The sequence below is a fragment of the Saimiri boliviensis genome, chromosome 1 (assembly GCF_048565385.1).
Source record: "Saimiri boliviensis isolate mSaiBol1 chromosome 1, mSaiBol1.pri, whole genome shotgun sequence".
NCBI classification, from domain to species: domain Eukaryota; kingdom Metazoa; phylum Chordata; class Mammalia; order Primates; family Cebidae; genus Saimiri; species Saimiri boliviensis.
Genome location: NC_133449.1, coordinates 290,588,660 through 290,612,150, shown reverse-complemented (window position 1 = coordinate 290,612,150; position 23,491 = coordinate 290,588,660). Strand labels below are relative to the sequence as shown.

The 23,491-nt window shown below is 42.5% G+C and overlaps 1 protein-coding gene across 12 annotated transcripts in view; it reads right to left on the bottom strand.

The window, feature by feature from the left end:
- Positions 1-23,491, bottom strand: part of CTNND2 (catenin delta 2) — a 937,699-nt gene that overhangs the window by 253,740 nt on the left and 660,468 nt on the right. For all 12 annotated transcript variants that reach the window (XM_039468167.2, XM_039468169.2, XM_039468187.2 and 9 more), the window contains one exon: positions 12,204-12,336. In XM_039468167.2, the coding sequence (XP_039324101.1) occupies positions 12,204-12,336 (133 nt within the window). The remainder of the gene's footprint in view (positions 1-12,203; positions 12,337-23,491) is intronic.

Below are 23,491 nucleotides of genomic sequence, written 5' to 3'. Positions count from 1 at the left end.
ATTGCCTCCTTATTATCTCCTCCACCGAGGATGACTCATGGCCCTTTCCACTCAAAGCACCGGCCTAATAATTCCTGAGTCTGCCTCGTTCATCATCCTTCATGTGTGAAGGACCAAGCCTTTGTAAAAGGGAAAAATGTACTGGCTTCTGGCTGCAATAGTGCTCACTGTAGATCACATATCACATCTCTCCTGTGTTCATAAAGGTTGTGGACCCTGAGAAGCTTTAAGGTCTTCACAGAGCTAACCCTTCCACCGAGGCCTGGTACACTGGCCCTCATTGCATTCCTCGCTCTCTTCATCCTCTTCCTCTCGCTGTATTTAAACATGACAAGATTCCGTATCTTTTTGAAACGGGAATTAAGCTCTGTTTGTTAAAGTCACTGCCTTCCTTCTCTTTGTACAGACCTAACTTGTCACGTCACCCAGCTGTGTCCTGCAGGCTGTGTGCATGGCCATTAGTGTCCTGGTGGCCAGCCTCACAGGAGAGCTTCATCTTGCCTCCTGGCTCCTGGACTCTTCCACAATGTTGTTCTGGAAGGTTCTCAGTCGCACACTCCTCCAGTTTCTTCCACTTACTAACATTCTCTTATTTCTGAGTCTTTCTCCTTTACTTCCTAATTACAGATTACATGTCCTATCATGAGTCACTCACATCTTCAGATCCAGTAAGCCACTTTGTTTTCAACGACACTTTCTTTGTTGTTATCACACCTTCTCAGTCATTTTTGTAGTATTACAAGAGGCCACTAGAGGTTACCTGGTGGCCCTTTCTGGCTTCTTTTACATCTTCCTGGGCAATCCTAGGAACTGTGATATATGAAATAGTGTCTCTGTGGTTCAGAGCTCTAAAAACGAGTTGAAGACTCACTGTGAGAAGGACTGTCTCTGTGTCCTGCTAACCGGCAAAACGAAAACAAAAACAAACAAACAAAACAGGAGCTTGACTTGCACCTTTGAAGTGGGTCAAACTGCAGTGACCACCATATTCTGGAAAACAGCTGAATTTCCCCAGCACTGCCACGCTGAACAGCGACAACCAGTGAACTATGGACTCATTTTCTAAGTCAGCCACCTCTACCAATGATAATTCTCCAAAACAACTTGTGTAATCACTCTGAGTTTCCTTTTGATTTTCTCTTAAAATCTCCTACTCCCGTCTTTCTCTTTGGAAGTCAAATTGTCTCCTGAACTATAATTTGTAAGATTAAGACCCCAATAAACTCCTTGTCTTCTTACATTGCAGTTTGGTGTTTAACCTCTTCTTGGCTGACACTACCCAGTGAGTTTACCCATTTCTCTTATCCTTCAGAGCTTCTCTTCCTCTTCTTTTATAACACCAGCTACTCTTCCTTTGACCATTTCATAGATTCCACCATCTCATGAAGCACTCTTTCTTAAGATGTGTTACTTTCCCAACCACCCTGCCAAAAAGCACATCCAGCTCTCTCTCCTCTGATACTAATAAGACACTGGCCCACGTGGTTTACTTGATCCAACCCTGGGATATTACCTCTCTGATCTCACCTCCTACCCGTTGCTGCTGTACTTGCTAGGTTCCAGCCACACTCATTTTTACTCCTTGTTATAGGCTGAATATCCTTCCCACTAAAAGATATACTGAAACCCTAATACCTGGGACCTGTGAACGTGACCTTGTTTGGAAATCGGGTCTACACAGAGGTAATAACGTTAAGATCATGTTATTAGGATAGGTCCTAATCCAGTACAACATATGCCCTTATGAGAAGAGGAGAAGTGATACAGAAACACGCCTAGAGGAGAAGGCCACAGGCATCAGAGGCAGAGATTACAGTGATGCATGCATAAAGCCAAATAACGCTGAGGACTGGTGGCCACCAGCAGAAGCCAGGCAGAAGCAAGGAAATATTCTGCCCCGAGTCTCAGAACAACCATGATCCTGCTCCTTTTCAATCCAGCACTGTGGGAGAATAGATTTTCATTGTTCCACATCTTTCAATTTGTGGTACTTGTTTTCCACAGCCCTTGGAAACAAACATACTCCTGGAGCATGAATTAGCACATGCCTTAGAGATCTAGCGCTGAGGTTCACGCTCTGGCTGCCTTTGGGCTCTGTGCCAAGGCTACTTCTCAGAGATCTCAGAGATGCTGTCCTGACCACCTGCTACAGAATGGCAGCTGCCTGTCTCCACCCACTCCTCCTCACTGTCCACCCACTTTACTGTGCTGTATGCCTCCACGGCCCGTATCACCATCTCACCCATGCTGGATGTATGCCTGGGTAGTAGTCCTTTTTCACATGGCTGATAAAGACATATCTGAGACTGGACAATTTATAAAGGAAAGAGGATTAATTGACTCACAGTTCCACATGGCTAGGAGGCCTCACAATCATAGTAGAAGATGAAAGAAGAGCAAAAGGACAGCTTACATGGTGGCCAACAAAGAGAATTTGCACAGGGAAACTCCCATTTATAAAACCATCAAATCTCATGAGACTTTCTATCATATGAATGGCACAAGAAAGACCCGCCTTCACGATTCAGTTATCTCCCACTGGATCCTTCCCATGACATATGGGAATTACGGGAGCTACAATTTGAGACTGGGGTGGGGACACGGCCAAACCATAGCAGCCTGTATGTGTTTACTGTTGCTTTTCCCTATTCATGGGGGTCTATTTTGTTCACTGCTGGATCACTGATGTCAAAAACAGAGCCTGGAACTTTATAGCTGCTCAATGATTATCTGTTGATTATTTCTACTTTCACATATCAATAGACCAAGTATCTAGGTCTATATGTTGTTTCATGTTGGCGTGTGCAGGTGGCTCTTTAATTCTGACTTCCTAAAAGGCAGTAGTTGAATCTAGTTGTTAAAACAGCAGCTTAGCACAGAGCCATGCACATGACATGTGTGTTCAACTTCCTTTGCTGACAATAGCAGATCTCAAAATGTGGATGACAAACAATAGAAGTATTCTCTCTATAAAACTATGGAATTGGTTTTACATGTAACTGTTAGAAAGAGATTTCCTTATTTATGTTGCAACACTCACACTCCTTTGCCACCTGCTCTATGCTGGCAGTCTACAGGTATTCTCTTTGCCATGATATGGAGTCTCCATGTAGTTTCAAAGTCTGGGAGATTGAGTCTCAGAAAGGTAAAGCAACTTGCTTAGGGTCACAAAGCTACAAAGTGCAGCAGCCAGTGTTCAAATGCAGGCAGCCTGGCTCCAGAGCCCTTGCTGTAAGCTCATTGGTATCCTCTCTACTGATATCAAATCAATGTAATATGGGCTTTTTTCCAAAAATGTGAAACAATTTATGATGAAAGAAATAGAAGAAATGATTCAAAGGTAGTCAACTGAAAAGATGAATAGCATATTCACATGAACTGTATGAGGCAGAAAGAACTAAGAATAAAATAGAAATTATGAAACACTTTAAGTCTAGTAGACAGGAACAAGTCTCCGTTTTTTTAATGATGAAATGTTCTAAATTTGTTGGAATAAAATAAAAGTTATAGGGGAGGAAGAAGGTATGCATATTTTATACACAAAAATCCATTTCTATGTTCTATTCTTAAAGAAAGGTAATCCGAATTTAGAGAAATTATTAGTATAAATGATGTAAATATATTGAAACTCGTCTAGACATACAGAAACACACACAAACAGACAACTGGAAATATGAGCTGTCTTCCATCAATTCTAAGTGGGTATGCCTTAGGTTTTATTTTTCTGGCAAATTCTGATTTAAGACTTAGCATAGCCATCACTGCAGGAGGCAGGCACTTTCCCTGACTCTGCAAGGCTGGGACATAAGCATTTTGTAAGGACTCTCGCCAGCTGAGGCTTCACCTCTTCATCATGCCTAACACATGGTATTAGAATGCCCTGTTAGCTGGGCATGGTGGCTCACACCTGTAATCCCAGCACTTTGGGAGGCCAAGGCTGGTGGATCACCTGAGGGTCAGGAGTTTGTGACCAGCCTGGCCAACATGATGAAACCCCGTCTCTACTAAAAACACAAAAATTAGGCAGGCATGGTGGTGAATGCCTATAATCCTAGCTGCTTGGGAGGCTGAGGCAGAAGAATCACTTGAACCAGGAGGTTGCAGTGAGCCAATAATGTGCCACTGCACTCTAGTTTGGGAGACAGAGAAGACTCTGTCTCAAAAAAACAAAAAACCAAGAATGCCCAGTTTCTTGCTGTGGCTTCACCTCTCCATCACGCCTAACACATGGTATTAGAATGCCCTGTTTACTTACTGTCTGTCCTGTAGGTTGTGGAGTTTTTTCCTGAGATAGTCTCACTCTTTCACCCAGGCTGGAGTACAGTGGCACGATCTTCATTCACTGTAGCCTCGTCCTCCCAGGCTCAAGATATCCTCCTGCCTCAGCCTCCTGGGTAGCAGGGATTATAGGCGGGCACCACCATGCCCAGCTAATTTTTGTATTTTTTGTAGAGACAGGCTCTGGCTTTGTTGCTGATGCTAACCTTGAACTCCTGAGCTCAAGCAATCCTCCCATGTCAGCCTCCCAAAGTGCTTGGATTACAGCATGAGCTACCATACCCAGCCAGATTCCTTAAAGATAGGATCTATATGTTATTGATATTTGGGCCCTCCTACTAACACAAAGCAAACTATCAATACACTCTTTTGCTTTCCACTAGAACTGAAAATTTCATTAAGTACAAAAATGCTTTATAGCAGTTAGGATGATAAGGTAATTGGGAAAGATTATTGGGAGTTAGAAAAATAAAATCGATACTGATTTCTTAGAGCAAGACTTCTTATCTTGGGCCTGAGTACGTTTACTATATAAGATCTTTAAACATCTCTTTAAACACCTCAAAAAGATAGCTGAAGCTATTTTTTGATATAACAAGAAGTAATCAGGTCAAAACCTTAAAATACAAGTTAATCCTTCTCACATATAAAGTCATATAATAAAGTTTGAATTTTTGAAATAAGGTATGTTGTTTTAAAATGAGGTATGTTAATAAGGATGGTTCCATGTAAAGAAAATACATTTTCAAATTATTTGAACATTTATAATTTTTGTTAGATTAACTTAAATTTTTTAAAAATTAATTGATTTATTAACTTAAAATAAAATATTTTTCTGGGCATGGTGGCACACACCTATAATCCCAGCTACTTGGGAGGTTAAGGCTGAGGACCACTTGTGCCCAGGAGTTCAAGGCTACAGTGTGCTATGATTGCAACCACTGCACTCCAGCCTTGGTGACAGAATGAGGCCTCATCTCTAAAAATAAGTAAGTATACAGAAAGAAACTTTTTTTTTTTTTTGAGATGGAGTTTTGGTCTTGTTACCCAGGCTGGAGTGCAATGGCATCATCTCGGCTCACCGCAACCTCCGCCTCCTGGATTCAAGCAATTCTCCTGCCTCAGCCTCCTGAGTAGCTGGGATTACAGGCACGCCCCACCATGTCCGGCTAATTTTTTGTATTTTTAGTAGAGATGGGGTTCCACCATGTTGACCAGGATGGTCTCGATCTCTTGACCTCGTGATCCACCCGCCTCAGCCTCCCAAAGTGCTGGGATTACAGGCTTAAGCCACCACGCCCAGCCAGAAAGAAACATTTAAACATTAAAAAATAATCCCTATTTGCCATTTGATAATGTGCAAACACTTTTAAATCACTAAGATACATAATGCCTTGAATGCAGACATACAGTGTGTATATGTGTGTGTGTGTGTGTGTGTGTGTGTATTCCTCTTTTTATAAAACCATCTGTATGTGAAAAGGAGGTGCCACCTGCATGCCAACTCTAGTTTGTGTATTGGAAAAAATGGGTAAAAATTCAGGTAGGATGAGCATAAATAAACTACAATCCTCACAACCCATGAAATGCATGAAATCAATGAAATAATCATAATATTCTTAACTGAGGAGAGTTTCCAAAAAGAATGAGGAAAGGATTTATTAAAAAATGCTCAAAAGTCAGGGACATTTAGATACCTCCTAAAAGATGCTTATGGTTCATACACTTGGGGAAGTTTCCATGTTTAATAATTTCTGTATCTAAAAGCTTAATTTATGGTGATATTCCCAACAATCTGGGAAACAGTATAGTTTACATAGGTCAAGCAGTACTGCTATCCATCCACACTAATCATGCCTGTGCCCTTTAAAGTGGGAAGACCCACCTCCATCTCAGATATTCATCATCCCATGAATATGGACCCCCCCAAACTTACTGTTTGCAGCAATCACCGGAACCCTCATTTTATTCCTTCTCCTTCTCCCATACTCTTTAATTTTTATTAACTGCTTTTCTTCTGCTCTTATCTCAATCTGGCCCTGACTACTGCCTATGTGACTACACCTCTATCTCAGTTTTTAAATACTTGCTGATCTACAAAGTATTTAAAGCTAAATGTCTTACCCTGGATCAGAGAACTCAGTAGAATGCAAACTCTGCCTTAGTCACTGGAGACTGCTGAGATAGACCCCACCAGCCGTCCCTCCTCAGTTCCACCTCACTGCTTGGAGGGTGATATGGCCTGGTTCTGTGTCCCCACCTAAATCTCACTTTGAATTGTAAAAATCCCCATGTGTCACAAGCAGGACCAGGTGGAGAGAATCTGATTACAGGGGTGGTTTCCCCCATGCTGTTCTTGTGATAATGAGTGAGTCTCATGAGATCTGAGCATCTGGCATTTCCCTTGCTTGAGTATATTCTCTTTCCTGTTACCCTGTGAAGAGGTGCCTTCTGTCATGATTGTAAGTTTCCTGAGGCCTCTCCAGGACTGTGGAAGTGTGAGTCAATTAAACTTTTTTCCTTTATAAATTACCCAGTCTTGGGTGTGTCTTCATAGCAGTGTGAAAATAAACTAATACAGTAAATTGGTACCAGGAGTTAGGTGCTGCTGTAAAGATACCCAAGAATGTGGAAGCACCTCTGGAACTGGGTAATGGGCAGAGGTTGGAACAGTTTGGAGGGCTCAAAAGAAGACAGGTAGATATGCGAAAGTTTGGAACTTCCTAGAGACTTGTTGAATGGCTTTGACCAAAATGCTGGTAGAGATATGGACAGTGAAGTCCAGGCTGAGGTGGTCTCAGATAGAAATAGGAATATCTTGGGAATTGGAGCAAAGGTGACTCTTGTTATGCTTTAGCAAAGAGACGTAGCATTTTGCCCCTGCCCTAAAGATCTGTGGAACTTTGAAACTGAGAAAGATAATTTAGGCTATGTGGCATAAGAATATTCTAAGCCATCATTCAAGAGGAAGCAAAGCATAAAAGTTTGAAAAATGTTTGGCCTGATAATGTGATAGAAAAGGAAAACACATTTTCTGGGGAGAAATTCAAGCTCACTGCAGAAATTTGCACAAGTAACAAGAAGCCAAATGTTAATCACCAAGACAATGGGGAAAAGTCTGCAAGGAATGTCACAGACCTTCACAGCATTCACTTCCTTCACAGGCCTGGACACCTAGGAGGGAAAAATGGTTTTGTGTGCTCGGCCCAGGGTTTCCCTGCTCTGTGCAGCATCAGCACATGGTGCCATGCATCCCAGCTGTTTCAGCTCCAGCCATGGCTAAAAGGGGCCAAGCTGTAGCTCAGGCCATTGCTTCAGAAGTGTGAGCCCCAAGCCTTGGTGCCTTCCATGTTGTGTTGAGCCTGTAGGTGCAAAAAAGTCAAGAACTAAGGTTAGATTTCATAGGCTGTGTAGAAATGCCTGAATGTCCAGGCAGATGTTTGTTGCAGGGTGGAGCTTTTATGGAGAACCTCTGCTAAGGCAGCAAGGAAGGCAAATGTGGGGCTGGAGCCCCCACACAGAGTCCCCACTGGGGCACTGCCTAGTGGAGCTGTGAGAAGAGGGTTACCATCCTTCAGGACCCAGAATCGTAGATCCACTGAGAGCTTGAACCATGTGCCTGGAAAAGATGCAGACACTCAACATCAGACTGTGAAAGCAGCTGGGAGGGGGGCTGTACCCTGCAGAGCCATGGGGCAGAGCTTCCTGAGGCCATGGGAACCCATCTCTTGTATTAGCGTCACTTGCAAGTGAGACATGGAGTCAAAGGAGATCATTTTGGAACTTTAAGGTTTAATGACTGCCCTATTGGATTTCAAGCTTGCATGGGGCCTCTAGTCCCCTTGTTTTGGCCAACTGCTCCTACTTAGAATGGTTTTATCTACCCAATGCCTGTACCTCCATTGTATCTTGAAAGGAACTAACTTGTGTTTGATTTTACAGGTACATAGGTAGAAGAGACTTGCCTTGTCACAGATGAGACTTTGGATTTGGACTTTTGGGTTCATGCTGAAATGAGTTAAGATTTTGGGGAACTGTTGGGAAAGTATGACTGTGTTTTAAGACATGAGGACATGAGACTTGGGAGGGGCCAAGGGTGGAGTGATATGGTTTGGTTCTGTGTTCCCACCCAAATCTCATCTTGAATTGTAATAATCCCTAGATATCAAGGGTGGGACCAGATGGAGGTAATTGGAACATGGAGGTGGTTTCCCCCATGCTGTTCTCAAGAGAATGAGTGAGTTCTCATGAGATCTGATGGTTTTTTAAGTGTCTGCCATTTCCCCATGCTTGTACTCATTCTCTCTTCTGCCACCCTGTGAAGAGGCACTTCCTGCTATGATTATAAATTTCCTGAAGCTTCACTAGCCATGCAGTACCATGAGTCCATTAAACCTCTCTTCTTTATAAATGACTCAGTCTTGGATATTTCTTCATAGCAGAATGAGAATGGACTAATACAGAGGGAAACTGAGAAGATGGTCTTAAATCCAAGTTCACTAGAGCAGTAGGAAAAGTTAGGGATGAGGATTTTATCTGCCGACTTACAGAAGCAAATTCTCAACATTACACATGGAAGATCTGGTATCATTTTGAAAAAAAAAGCTGATGTTCTTGGCTTTATTATATGAAAACTGTACAAAGCACAGGAATAAGGAACAAGAAAGGCATGATTTATGACCCTCTGCATATAGAAAATGTAGACTTGCCTTTCGTTCAATGGCCTACCCGTTGTGTGAGTAAAGTCAATACCAATAATGAAATGAAGACTGAAGGGCTAAATCAGTTCAATAAAATGCAATAGAAAGACTAGAGGACTGAGTAAATTTGGAAAGGCTAGTGCCTGCATGATTAGTATTTGGACAACAGGTAATCACCAAAATCAATGTCTGTGTATGAAAACACGATAGGCCGCCATCTGTCACAAAGGGAGAAGCAATTACTAATACTTTGGTCTTGGAGTTAGGATGAGAGAACAAAATATATCTGTGTAGAATCCTTATTAGAGAGAAAGAGAGAGAGAGAGAGAGTGTGTGTGTGTGTGTGTGTGTGTGTGTGTGTGTGCATATGTACACTGAATGGGAGAAAGAAAGGGAAACTCTGGAAGCTCACTCTGTTTTATTTAAGCCTTTTGCACTTCCCTCGTTCCTTTGGCTAACACTTGCTAACTTCGATCTCATTTTGCCAACTTGGGATCAGGGTGTGTACTCCATCACACACCACCCTTCCCTTCCTTCTCAACCCAGCCTCCCAGACCTCCTGGGAACATTGTCACGGGCCCTGACAGTGTTTGCAGCCTTTAGAAGGTAGCACGTAGGGCTGCCATCGATAACGTGAACAGCTGCTAGGAGTGCCAGTTGCTGGGGGCCACCCCAAACAGTGAGAAGTGATACAGGCAGACTTGAGGGCACCCATAGCAAAATACCAAAAATAAACAGAAGCACGCATATGTACACACACACGGACACACACATACACACACAGAAACACAGACACAGACACATGTACACAAAGAGACACATGTATACACAGTAGTGACACACAGAAATAAACATAAAATAAAACAGTAACTTTAGTGTCTTAACTGTTCCTGGCCAAAAGGAAGGTGGATGAATGCACATTTCACCACTAAGCAGTTTGCATTCTTTAAGTCATTCAATTCTTACAAAGACTCTAAAGAGAAGGTGTCAGCATCTTCATTTTAAACATTAGAAAAGAGGCCCCAGAGGATAATCAGGTAGTTCAAGGTGACTGAGCTGGTAAGCAGGGAAGCCAGCCTGGGAAGCTCATCCATCCTCCAGGACCCATGTGCTGGTTGCCCCTTCATTGCAAGGCCTGTGTTCACCACAATGCACTAGGGGTCATTCTGAGTAGCCACTAACAAGTCTACAGCTTCTATCACTACAGCTTCTGTCAGGTGGCATTGCCACTGAGAGGCCCCAAGGCCAGCCCATGGATCACATTTACAGAGGCAGACCACAAGCTAAGACTTCCCTGGGCCATGAAGCCTGTACTACCTGGCCGGGTGACTCCTAGAAATAGGGTCTGACTCCATCTCTTGATGTTTGACTTCTGATAGCTTTGAAGCCTTACCCTTCCCTCCTCTGCCCCACATCTGAGCAAGCAGATAAAACTCAAGAGCTTATTTTTTGGTACCCACAGGAGTTTCAAACCATACAAGGCCCGATCTGCATGTGAGAACCCACTCCTACAACCATAATAGCTCCATGCCAGTTTCCTTTCCAAAAGCTTTCAGAAGCCAATTTGGGATCTGCCTAGGAGCCACCGTGCTTGACCCAGAAGGTCTCACTGTGTGAGTGGCACCTTTTCAGGCTCTCTTGGTGTGTAAGTGATGCCAGCAACCTCGGCATCAGAAAAACCAAATTCTGGGTGGGAGTCCATCCCACTTCGGTGGGGCATAACATTCTTGAATCATTCATTCTAACAATGAAATGAAATACTTTCCTGACCTTTAGAGAAACCCTCAAAGTTATAGTCTCCAAAAACGAAAAAGTTATGGTCTTCAAAAAAAGATTAACATATGATGATGGTATGTGACCCCCTGGTCAGGAATCTGTCCTCCATGTTTCATGGCTGTTTTTTTCCCTATTACAAATAGAGAATGACTCGGTTAACATCTGTTTGGGACAGGAGTCACAAAACTTTAATGAGTTTTTAGGTCTTTTTAACAGTTGGCATTTTTTCACATTTAAAATTTTTCATAGATGGACAATATTTCTCTATAACTAAACTTTGGCACTGCTGACATTTGGGGCTGGGCGATTCTCTTTGAGGGGCTGCCCTGCACTTTCTGGAATGTTTTGCAGCGTCCCTAATTTACACTAGAGATACCCACAGCCAACTTTAGCTATGACAACCAAAGATGTCTCCAGATGTCAAATGTACCTTGGGACAAAATCACACCTGGTTGAGAACTACTGCTTTGTATTCATTGCACAAAGAATTAGGACTTCCTTGATAAGAATGAGAATGGCCCATGTTCTTTGCAGGCCCAGGGGAAGAGAGGTGGAAAAAAATAAAAAGCCATGAAGCTATGTATATCCCAACACAAGCAAGCAAAATCTATAATAAATTGCAATTACATCTTCAAATCTCTCTTTCTACTCTTAAACTAATTTAGCCTCGCCCCCAAAATTGCTTACATGCCATGAAGATGACTCATTATAGTTCATAAATCTTTTTTAAAAAATTGATAACTCTGTTCCGTACATGCAAATGCCTGGCCCTTGTCTAAAAAAGTCAGATTTTGCTACAGCGACCACTGTGATTTTCCAAAAATACCACACAGCACAACATATGCATTTTATGTATTCCAAAAACAAAGAGCATGTTAGCAGTTGTTTATGTATTGGACATGAACCACAGCCTCCTTAATGGAACACATATCCACATTTAATCCACTACTCCTTTGCAAATAGTGCCAAACACTTGGTTGTAACACAAAGCCAAGTTAGTGCCTACAGTCCTTATCCTATCAATGAGTTCTGCAGGAAAGACAGGTCATAGCTTATACTGACTGCAATAATTGTACTGTGATTTGAAAAGAGAACAAATGATTCCTAGTATATCTTTAGGATTTAGGGGCAGAAAAAACTCCCAAAGAAAGAATCCGAAGAGAAAGACAAATCATATTTCAAGTATGGCATCTGACAATCCAGCCTCTATTGATAACTAGCATACACCATTGGTCCTCTGTTCTTGGTATTCAAATACTAAAAAAGGGAGAATGCATAAAAAGGCATGCTAATTAACTAGATGAAACGTGCTCTGTTTTAGTCATACATATAGATCTAAATTTTAAAAGCGTAACTTCAGTTCTACTACTTCTTTTCCCCGTCAACATTAAAAAGATCTAAGTGCTTATGATCTGGCACCATCGATTTCAGAATCCAAGGAGCACTTGCCTCAGCTTTAATTTTGTTGTCTCCAAAGCAGAGGTGTTGCAGGTAGGCTGCTGCATTAGACTGGACGGAGGGAAACTGGTGTTGCAACATCTGAATCACTTCCGGCAGTTCCGGGTCTCTCCATCCAAATTCTCTGAACAAAAGAAGGTGGGAGAACATGAGAGAGAAATCCTTCCACACTGGTAACATATGGTTAGCTCATGTATGAAATTTCTTAAGAGTTTATAAGAAAACATTTCACAAATGACTGTTCTGGTTTTCTTACACGCAGATCCACGTAAGAGGATTTGGAAGAGATTTCCTTGAGTAAATAGTTTTCAAGTGCATACATGTGTACACTACACAGATTGATTATATAGATTACATATACAGAGCAATCTGTCAGCTGAAGTTACATGCTAATAAAGATTATGAAAAAATAACCTATTATAGCATATGATTTTAATATATACATTTTCATTTGGGCTTAAGTGAATTATTCCTTTATTTATTTATAATTTTATTTTAGAGACAGGGTCTTACTGTGTCACCCAGGCTGGAGTGCAGTGGTGTAATTATAGCTCACTGCAGCCTCAAACTCCTGAGCTCGGAAGTGATCCTCCCACTTCAGCCTCCCAAATAGCTGGGATTACAAACATGTGTCACCACGACCATCTTAAATGGATCATATATAGAGGTCATATCTATTCTAGTATATTGTTTCAACAGTCTGATTCAGGTACATCATTTAGCGAAATTATCAGACAAGAGAAAACAGAATTGGATGAGTCCAATCCAAAATGTTGTGATAGCAGCCAATGTTGGTATTACTATTTTTATTACTGTTATTTTCATAATCTCTTCTTTAAAAATAGACAGATGCCCTACATGATTCTTTGGGAATCAAAAATGACTTTATAAAAGGAAATTATTTATTTAAAAAGTTAGGCTTATTTGCAAAATGTTAATACATTTCATGCACTGCACATATTTTTTTTTTCCTGTCTCCTCCTTTTTACCTCTGAGCTACTCTAAGAAGCTGGCTGTCATCTTAAGCAATATGCTCTAAAATATTTAAGTCCATTTTAAAACATCACCTTGATTGTACTGTCATACAAAGAAATGTTATTTTATTAAATCTCTGCTCAGCCGGTTAGACATGCTGCTAACAGGACCAACTGTATGAATTCTATCCCTGCAGCCGGGAACCAATTTTTAACAGAGAAATAAAATAGCAACTGCAAGACCACAGGTAAAAACTTGACCCCACAAGCCACCAAAGGGCACTATTTATCCAAAGGATAGGCAGGAAGAGGAATGAGCCAGTTTTGCAAACAACTCAAAAGCATACATCCTGTTGATGCCAGGTCGATGCTGTCATCTGGGAAGAGGAGACATGAAAAATGGGACAGAGAAGGAACAGACAAAGGTTAAAAGTGTCCTCAGAGATTCTAACCTCTTCTCTTTATCTTTCCTTTATCACAACTGGTAGAGGTTGTCAAGCAAACCTTGAAACATGTTGGTGTTTCCTTTATAAGCAAGTGAATACAATATGAAATAGAATACTTCTTGAAGTGGCTTAGTTTTTATTGGAAGGATAAGGCGTTCTATTTAATGTGCAGTAAGCATTTTATACATTTACATACAATCAGACAGCTCTCTTTTTATATATAAATATATATGCATACTCAGAAAGACATACAGTATAATAATATACTTGCGAAGAAACCTACTTAAGTGATTGCTGATAACGAACAAACTATTCAATCCTTCTTAGTTAAGTGATCACAGTAGCAAACAATCATAGAATTAAAAACGTAAAGCCTGTTTTTCTTTTAAAGTTAATTTCCTTTTGTTTCATTATTCTAAACCATGTCTGCAACGCTAAGATAGCACAGTTCTTTTAATAAGAGTAGCCTTATATAATTATATTCTTTAGGTAAATTGAACCAAAATCTACTAAATACCTGTAAATTAAAATTAGAAGTGTAGAGACACTGGATGGCTAAGATGGATTCAGGTAAGCCTATGCTTTCAGAAAGCAATTAGTAAAGAATTCCTTTCCATCTATTTTATTAACTAGTCAGTAATTGCTCTATTAGGTGATGGCTTACAAGGCATATGCCAGATGCACCTTTTGAACAAGAATGCTAGGAACAGACTTAGGGACTCTTGGCACACATACATGCACCCGTGCACATGCACTTGCACACACACTGCTCAGACAGGAAGGAGGGACATTCCAAAGAGTCATGAGTGCAGAAGAGATCCACATCCCTCACGCTAGGTCAAAAGAAAGGCTGTTGCCAGCTCTGCTCTGTCCCCAACCCCCAAACCTCTGGAATCCCAAGCATCCCTTCCATTCCCACTTCCGCTCCCTCAGAACCTTGTACCTCACCTTCACTCTGCTGACCTGTAAATTTCCTCCCACCTCCCAATCTCCGCTTCCCACTTGAGGCATTTAAACACGCAGACACACACACGTGATTGTGCCACTTTAGCTCCACACCCCTCAGTGGCTCCCACTGTCCTTGAGAGTCTAAGATACTCCCATGACCTTGGAGGTCTTGCTGGGCCTGCTCACTCCTGCCTCGCAGGCTCCTGCCTGGCCCTGGCCTGCCCCGTTCTTGTCCTCCTGTCACCTGGCCTGCCTGGCTCAGTGGCTTCTCACTCAAACTCGGGGCCTTAGGCTCTTTATGACTTCCTCAGGGAATCCCTCCCCAACTCGTAACCATGCAGTGCCCAGTGGAGGATGACACAGTCATGCTGTGGACATGAGGTGACCACCTCTTGCTTCACTCTGTTAGGCTCTGAGGCCAGGGCCATGACTCTCCTGGTCATCTTTGTCAGCTGGCTCCTACAGGTCTCCCTGACACCAAAGAGAGTCCACATAAATGTGTTTGAAAGAATGAACGTGCCAAGGAGTGAAGAAAGTGTTGGACTGGGACAGTGTTTCTGCAGTTCTACCAGTGACTCTCAGAAGAGCAAGAGTCATTTCTAGAGTAACCACCCAACACACACACACACACACACACACACACACAGAGCACACACCCCCCCAACAAACACACACATACAACACACACACACAGAGCACACACCCCCCCAACAAACACACACATACAACACACACACCCAATACACATATACACACCCAACACATACACATCCAACACACACGCCCAACACACACTTATACAACACACACACACAACATACACACACCCAACACATGCATACACACAAAATACACACACCCAACACGTAGATACTCACATACCCAAAACACTCATATATACCCAATATACACTCAACACCCAACACACACACACACACACACAGCACACACCCCCAACAAACACACACATACAACACACACACCCAATACACATATACACACCCAACACATACACATCCAACACACATGCCCAACACACACTTATACAACACACACACACCCAACATACACACACTCAACGCATGCATACACACAAAATACACACACCCAACACGCAGATACTCACATACCCAAAACGCTCATATATACCCAATATACACTCAACACCCAACACACACACACACACACAGCACACACCCCCAACAAACACACACATACAACACACACACCCAATACACATATACACACATAACAGATACACATCCAACACACACACCCAACACACACTTATACAACACACACACACCCAACATACACACACCCGACACATGCATACACACAAAATACACATACTCAACACATAGATACTCACATACCCAAAACGCTCATATACACTCAATATACACTCAACACCCAACACACACACACAGCGCACACACACCCCCAACAAACACACACATACAACACACACACCCAATACACATATACACACCCAACACATACACATCCAACACACACCCCCAACACACACTTATACAACACACACACACCCAACATACACACACCCAACACATGCATACACACAAAATACACACACCCAACACACAGATAGATACTCATACCCAAGATGCTCATATACACCCAATATACACTCAACACCCAACACACACACACACACACAGCACAGCACACACACACACACAGCTCAGCACACATACCTCCAACAAACACACACATACAACACACACACCCAATACACATATACACACCCAACACATACACATCCAACACACGCCCAACACACACTTATACAACACACACACACCCAACATACACACACCCAACACATGCATACACACAAAATACACACACCCAACACACAGATACTCACATACCCAAAATGCTCATATACACCCAACATATACTCAACACCCAACACACACAGACACACAAGAGGAGACATTCTCCATGCTGCTAACCTGAGCAGCCTTCTCTGTGTATCCATTACGTCTCCCAACTCCATGGCTTAGACGCTCCAGTGGCTTCCCACTCTGCTTAGACAACAATCTGTGAGGGTGATGTTAGGGTGCAACATTTGTGGGGCACCTCGGGGGCACAGGGGAAGTGGATGAAGGAGAAAAAGTCCAGATCACAAAGCCAGACGAGACTGGAAGGTGAATGTAAGTTAGTGTTCAAATCCCTAGGCCTTAAACCAGCTTCCCAGAAATTGTGTTGGAGATATTGTGTCTCTAGGCAGTTGACTGCTGGTTTATTCTAACTGGCGGTCCCTTGGGATGCAGTCACTGCAGCAGTTGCCCTCTAAGAAAAGACTAATCTTTTCCAGTGTTCTCCTCAATTTCACAAAATAGATGCTAAAAGAGCACCCTCCAGCAGAGAGTCTGGGGGAATGATTTATCTCCAAGGCTCTTCCTCTATAACAGTTTTGTTTCACTTAGATGAGATTCAGTTTGGTTTTCATTTTGTTGATCATGGAGTATACCCCAGAGAAATAGCGGCAGGCCTGGAGGAAATCATCTGTTCGAATCATTTTGGCCAGAATTCAGTGTCTAGTGTGGTTTCTTCACATAAGGTCTTAATCCTTAAGGACAAAGAAAATCTTGCAAGACAAAAAAGTTCTGGAACGAACAAACAGCAGAGGAGGGAACAGCCTCTGCAAAGGTGTGACGTCACAGGAGGGGTTGTTTGGGAAAGGTGAGCCACTGTGAGGCATGGCTGTGAACGGGATGGGGGCCTCCCAGGGGAGGGCTGCTTGGCAAGAGTGGGAGTTAGAGCAGGGGCTAGAAAGCAAGTTTGAGATGAGATCATGAAAGACCTTTCATTCAAATACAAAAAAATCTGGACCTGGTCAGTGGATAGTATTGTGAAAAAGAAAGGGAATAAGATTTGTTCAGAATTATGCAACAGTCAGCATAATCATCTCCAGTAATAAGGTGATTACATACTAAAAGTCAGTGGCCACAGTTCTCTGGTCACACTCTTTAATGACCTAAACCTTAATGAACATTGTGTGGCTTATTCTCATTTTACAGAAGAGGCAGCTTAAGGTGTTACGGAACTGAAGAGATGGAGCTAGAGTAAAATGCTAGTTGTCGCCTCTTGGATGCATAAATGTAGCCAGAAAACTACGTTGCCTGCTCTAATCATTCTCTTGAAATAATGTCTAAAACAGTGATTTTTTTAAGACAACGTCTAAAGAAGCAATAATGTCCAAAACAGTGTCCCTCTGAGGACATTTGGCAATGCCTAAAGACAGTTTTGGTTGTCACCCTCTGGAAGGTGCTCCAGGGCAGCAGCCAGCCTTAAGCAGTGCACAGGACAGTCCCTACAACAAAGAATTATTGGTCCCCAAATGCCACCAGAGCCTGAGTTGAGAAGCTCTGGTCTCAACATGCACTGTGTTTGATCAGTTTTGTTGAGCAAGCATGTTGTAAATCTTTCCCTCCTTGACTGCTGTACTAGAATAAGGATTTGGCATCAGAATAACTGTCAAGGAGTTCAGAATGTGAACATCTGGCTCTCTTCCCTTTATCCCATAAATACAGGACAGTCCTTTAGACCTTGCTGGCCTTGGTTTCCATGGATCAAAATATAAAGAATAATACCACCTATTTTACAGCATTTCTCTTAAAATGCCAACATAAAATAATATATATGAAAGTGCTTGATAAAGTACTAAGAGCTAGATGTTTTCTAGTAATTTTTACTATAAGACATACAAAGGATTATTTCTCCTTAAAATCTATGTAGTACCACTTACGGTTTTATAAACCTTATAATCTCTCCCTGGTAAGTATTCATTTAGATATCATACTTATTTGAAGAACTCTAAGTGTAAAGGGAGACACTGCTTTAGCTGGTAGTAAAATTGCCCTTTCAAAACAGTTTCCTTTCTTCCTAACCCCTCTTTGGAAGCCGTGTGCTAGAGTGGGCAACATTCTTTGGATGCAACCAGACCTGGTTCGAATCCTGCTCCACTGTTAACTGTCTCTGAAGCCTTGGCTTGGGTCTGAGCCTTGCTGGCTGGCAGGGAGGTGCTCACTGTGTAAATGAACATTGAGTCCATCTGTCCCACTGAGATAATAATTTCTACCTGAGAGTATTATTGAGATGATTAGAAATACTATATGTGAGCCTTTTAGAGCAGCGGTTGGCACCTAGCATGGGCTCTCTAGAAATGTCAGGTGTTGTAAAGAACTAAGACGAGGAGAAATAAGAACCCTCTACAATCTCCCATAGAAGCCAAACTCTCCTTTGTGACTGGGCTTCACTTTAGAAATGTTAATGGAACTGGAGATATGCAAATGTAACCTTTTCTCCATTAAAACTTGTCACACAGGCCCACAATATTGTGACTAAATCCTCACTCTTACATGGACTATCTGAGTTGTTAAAACCACAGTGCTCAGCACAGAGCTAAACAGCAACGGTTTGCTACCGTGTTCAACAGTTCATGACGACGTTCAACCGTGCGTGACTATGTTCTGCTGGTACCGAAATCAAAAAGTTGATGCATCGTCACAATATCTTATCAAGCTTCCCCAGTGACCAGGGTCCCAGGACAACCAGCATCCTCGCAATTCCAAAATATTTACAGCAAAGTTTTAAGGTGGTGGTTGTGGCTCACTTCGATTGCTATCTAAACTATTTCCATTGAGGGCAGAGTTGTGTGGACATTATTAAAACGTATGATAATTTTAATCCTTTAGAAACGCTGAACTCAAAAAGTTTTAAAGACCGTACCAATTTTGACTTCCATATTTTGAGACATGAGGAAGTAGAGGATTTTGTTTTTCATTTGGTCTTGATGATACAGTCGGAAGAGTGCAGGGGTGATGGTTATAAGAAAGTTAGATAGATTCTTTAAAGAACAAAACAGAGATATTTACATTCTTGTTGACCAAAGAGAATTTAGCCAACAATAAACATATAAAGGTATTCATATCTTAATTTTCATTCCTGGATAGTTTTTAACTAAAAACAAAAAGCTGCCCTATACAATTTTTAGTTTTTATTTTTGAGGCAGTCTCACTCTGTTGCCCAGGCTGGAGTGCGGTGGTGCAATCTCAGCTCACTGCTGCCTCCACCTCCCGGATTTAAGTGATTCTCCTGCCTCAACTGCCCAAGTAGCTGGGATTACTGGCGCTCGCCACCACACCTGGCTAATTTTTGTCCTTTCAGTAGAGATGGGGTTTTGCCAAATTGGCCAGGCTGGTCTTGAACTCCTGACCTCAAATGATCCACCCATCTCAGCCTCCCAAAGTGCTGACTACAGGCATGAGCCACGGTGCCCAGCCTGCCCTATACATTTCATCACACTTCTTTCAAAACACCAACTTGGCTTTTATATAAACCATAGGATGAAAATTATGACTAGTGCTGGAAATCAAGCTCAATGGTTATACCATTTTTAAGGAAGAAATGGCTTTCTCTAAGATTTATATGCAAGAAAAATTAACTCCCCAAACTGTATCATAAACATTAATCCTCTCAACCATGATTTCTGGTCCTGGCCCCATGATGGAGCAGCCACCGATCTCTCTGGAGATGTGCTCAAGCTTCTCCAGTGAAAAGGGGAACTAGAAGGTGTTCTGGGACGACCCAACCAGCAGCTCCTCCCTCCAAACAGATAATTTCCTTCTCATATGAAAATTCTCATATTAATTTTACCTACATTTTCACAAAAGATTGAGGCAACTCAGACAAACCACATATGAGATAAGATGATAAAACAGAAATGAAAAAAAAAAAGCAAACAAAAAAGAGAGAATTCAAATGTTATAAACACAGGGTCATCTTTCATGTCTGATTTGCTTCAGATTTGATTATTTCCTTACAAGTAGCACTAGCAACAGGAGAGAAATTAACAGAGGAGAGAAGGGGCTATTCCTGTTTGTTCAGTGAAAGGACAGAATCCCCACTGGGAAATTAGTGGGTAGGGATCTGAGGCCTTTTCTACCTGCCCCTATATTTGTGATAAGACTCTGGTTAGGACACTGGGGGAGGCTGAATAGTGGCCCCCAACGTTATCCAGGTCCTAGTCCCTAGAACCTGCTAATGCTGCCTTCTACGGCCACATGGACTTTGCAGATGTGAGTCAGTATCCTGAGATGGAAAATTATCCTCAGTTACCCAGTGGGCCCTAAATGCCATCATAAGTGTCATCAGAAGGAGGCAGAGGGAGACTGGACGAAGAAGAGGGCAATGTAACACTGATGCATGGGGCCATGCTACTGTGTTGGGCATGGAGGAGGGGGCCACGAGCCAAGGGGTGCAAGGAATGCAGCTCTACAAGCTGGAAAAGGCCAGGGCAGTTTCCCTAGAATCTCTAAAAGGAGCCTGGCTGTACAGACACCTTGACTGTGACACAATGAACTTGCTGCTGGACTTCTGGCCTCCAGAATGACACAAGGATAAATGTATGGTGTTTTAAGTCACCAGTTTTGTGTTAATCTGTATTAGCAGCAGCAGCAGGAGTCTAATACAGAAGCCCATCTGACCTCAGGGCATGGCCCTTTTAAGCCTGTAAAGAGACCACCCCACCAAGGCAAGAAGGTGAGAGAGGTCAAGTACCACCTCTGATTCCAATTCAAAGAGTCTTCAATGTGTCTTTGATTATGAGGCTGACTCTTCCATGGATCAGCTCTGACTTCCTGACCACCTCTCGTTCATCTAAGAGTTGGAAATGCAACTTCCCTGAGCTTCAGTTTATTTCAGTAGGGCTCAGTACCTTTCACCTCTTGCCATTTTCCTGTAGGCTGCCTGCCTGCCTGCTTTGTCTAAGGATTCCATCAGGAACCCTCTCACTCCTCCAGTCAGTACTGGAGGGCCACCATGTGTCTGCTCAGTGGAATACACTGTTGAATGGAGCAAAGGTTCCTATTTTTGGGAGCTGACTTTTGATTGGTCACTGGTCATTAAAATTATTAAAAGAACAGAATGTATTATTTGTCAGATAGTAATACATATATAAGGGGTGGAACAGTGTCTCCCAAAATTCATGTCCACCTGGAACCTTAGAACTTGATCTTACTTGGAAATATGGTCTTTGTAAATGTAATTGAGGTAAGGATGGAAATGAGATCATACTGGATTGGGATGACCCCTAAGTCAAAAGAGAGTGTCCTCATAAGAGTCAGAAGACACGGACAGAGAGAGAGGCAATGAGAAGATGACAGCAGAGGCTGGAGTGACGCAGCCACAAGCCCAGGGAAGCCGAGGATTCTGGCACCACCGGAAGTGAGAATGGAGCCAGGACTCTCCCTCAGCGCCTCTGGAGAGACACTATGCTGCTGATGCATGATTTTGTTCTTCAGGCCTCTCGAACGCTGGCAGAATCCATTTCTTTTGTTTTAGGCCACCCAATTGGTGGTGCCTTGTTATGGCCACCACCAGGAAACTCATACAGGTGGGATGGGAAAATAAAGCCAACTAGAGACAGGGACGTGGCAGTCTGTGTGTCTGTAGGTGAGTGGTGTGGGGGGTAGGAGTAGTTATTATAAATACAGAGGCCAGGGGAGACTGCTCTGAGAAGGTGTCACTGGAGCTGAGTGGAGAGAACATTCCAGAACAGGAAAATGAGAGTAACAAGTCCCTGAGGCAGGAGCATGCCTGGCATGTCAGACAAGAGGGAAGAAGGTCAGAGGGTGAAGTAAAGTGAGTCCCAGGTCCTGCTGGGAGACCAACAGGGGGCCCTGATGTGTCCGCCGTCGCAGGCCTCTGGCTTCTGCTCTAAGAGAGAGGAAAGCCGCTGGAACGCCGGGATCTGACTCACATTCTTAAAGGATCACTTTGATGGTGGCTGCCTGGATCCTTGCATGCTGAACTCATAAATTGCAGGTCTAAAATCGTGCACTTCTTGTGTATTAATGATACCTGGATGAAGCTGAGTTCTGGAAAAGGCCCCCGCTGGATGCTGGGTTGAGAACAGATTCTGAGGGGCGGGGTGGGCTGGGAGCAAAGAGCAGTAGGGGCAGCAGTGGCCCCAGCGGGGACAGAGGGTGCTGAAAAGTGCAGGCAGTCTGGGTGCCCTCTGAAGGCAGAGGCTGCAGGAATTCCTAGAGGGGTGCATGAGGGTGAGGAAAGAAGGAGGCCCTCTGTGGGTGCCTCTGAGAAGCCCACTCCTCTCCTCCCACCCACAGCACTGGGGACCTGAGCCCACCGCAGGTTGGTCAGGCAAGGCTACCTTGTGGGGATTGGGACCTCTTGTTTCAGAATTAGGAGGAACTATTTCAACTAGCAAGTGTTCTACTGGCTGGTAAAGTGAAGAGAGAGAAACAGTACAATGACGAGAAAACGGGCTATCTCTGAACTGTTATGGGTTCTAAGTGCCTTATGTAAATCTTAGTCAAGCAATGGGCTGCTTTTCTGGATTCAATTTATTAGAAGTTGGGGGCGAGTAATAATGTAAAATGATTAGCCCCAATTTGTGTTATTATTTATATTTAATTACATGTAGCTTAAATATTAACAAATTTTGGCTTCTCTATAGAATATTTAGGTCCTTTGAAGACATAAATATTCTCAAAGACCATTAGATTACAGTGGATATCATCAATTATGTCATAATACCTATGCAATACCCAATTAACTTTAAACCAGTAATTTATTCATCCGTTAATGCAACTAGATTTTTCAATAAAAATATGCTCCAAAATGAAAAACTAACCTCAAACATATAAGAATTTAGTTGCCCTGGAAATTCTAACAGGTTCTGTCTGGTGATAACACACCAAGGGAAAAAGTACAAATTCGTCTCTATAAACCTGACCTTGTAAAGCATGATGACTTTACAGGAAATGTTTATGTTCATCACTATATATCTATTTCAAAATTAACAATTTTTTATGTCTCTATTATTAAGCACAATTATAGGCATACCCATTTTTAGACT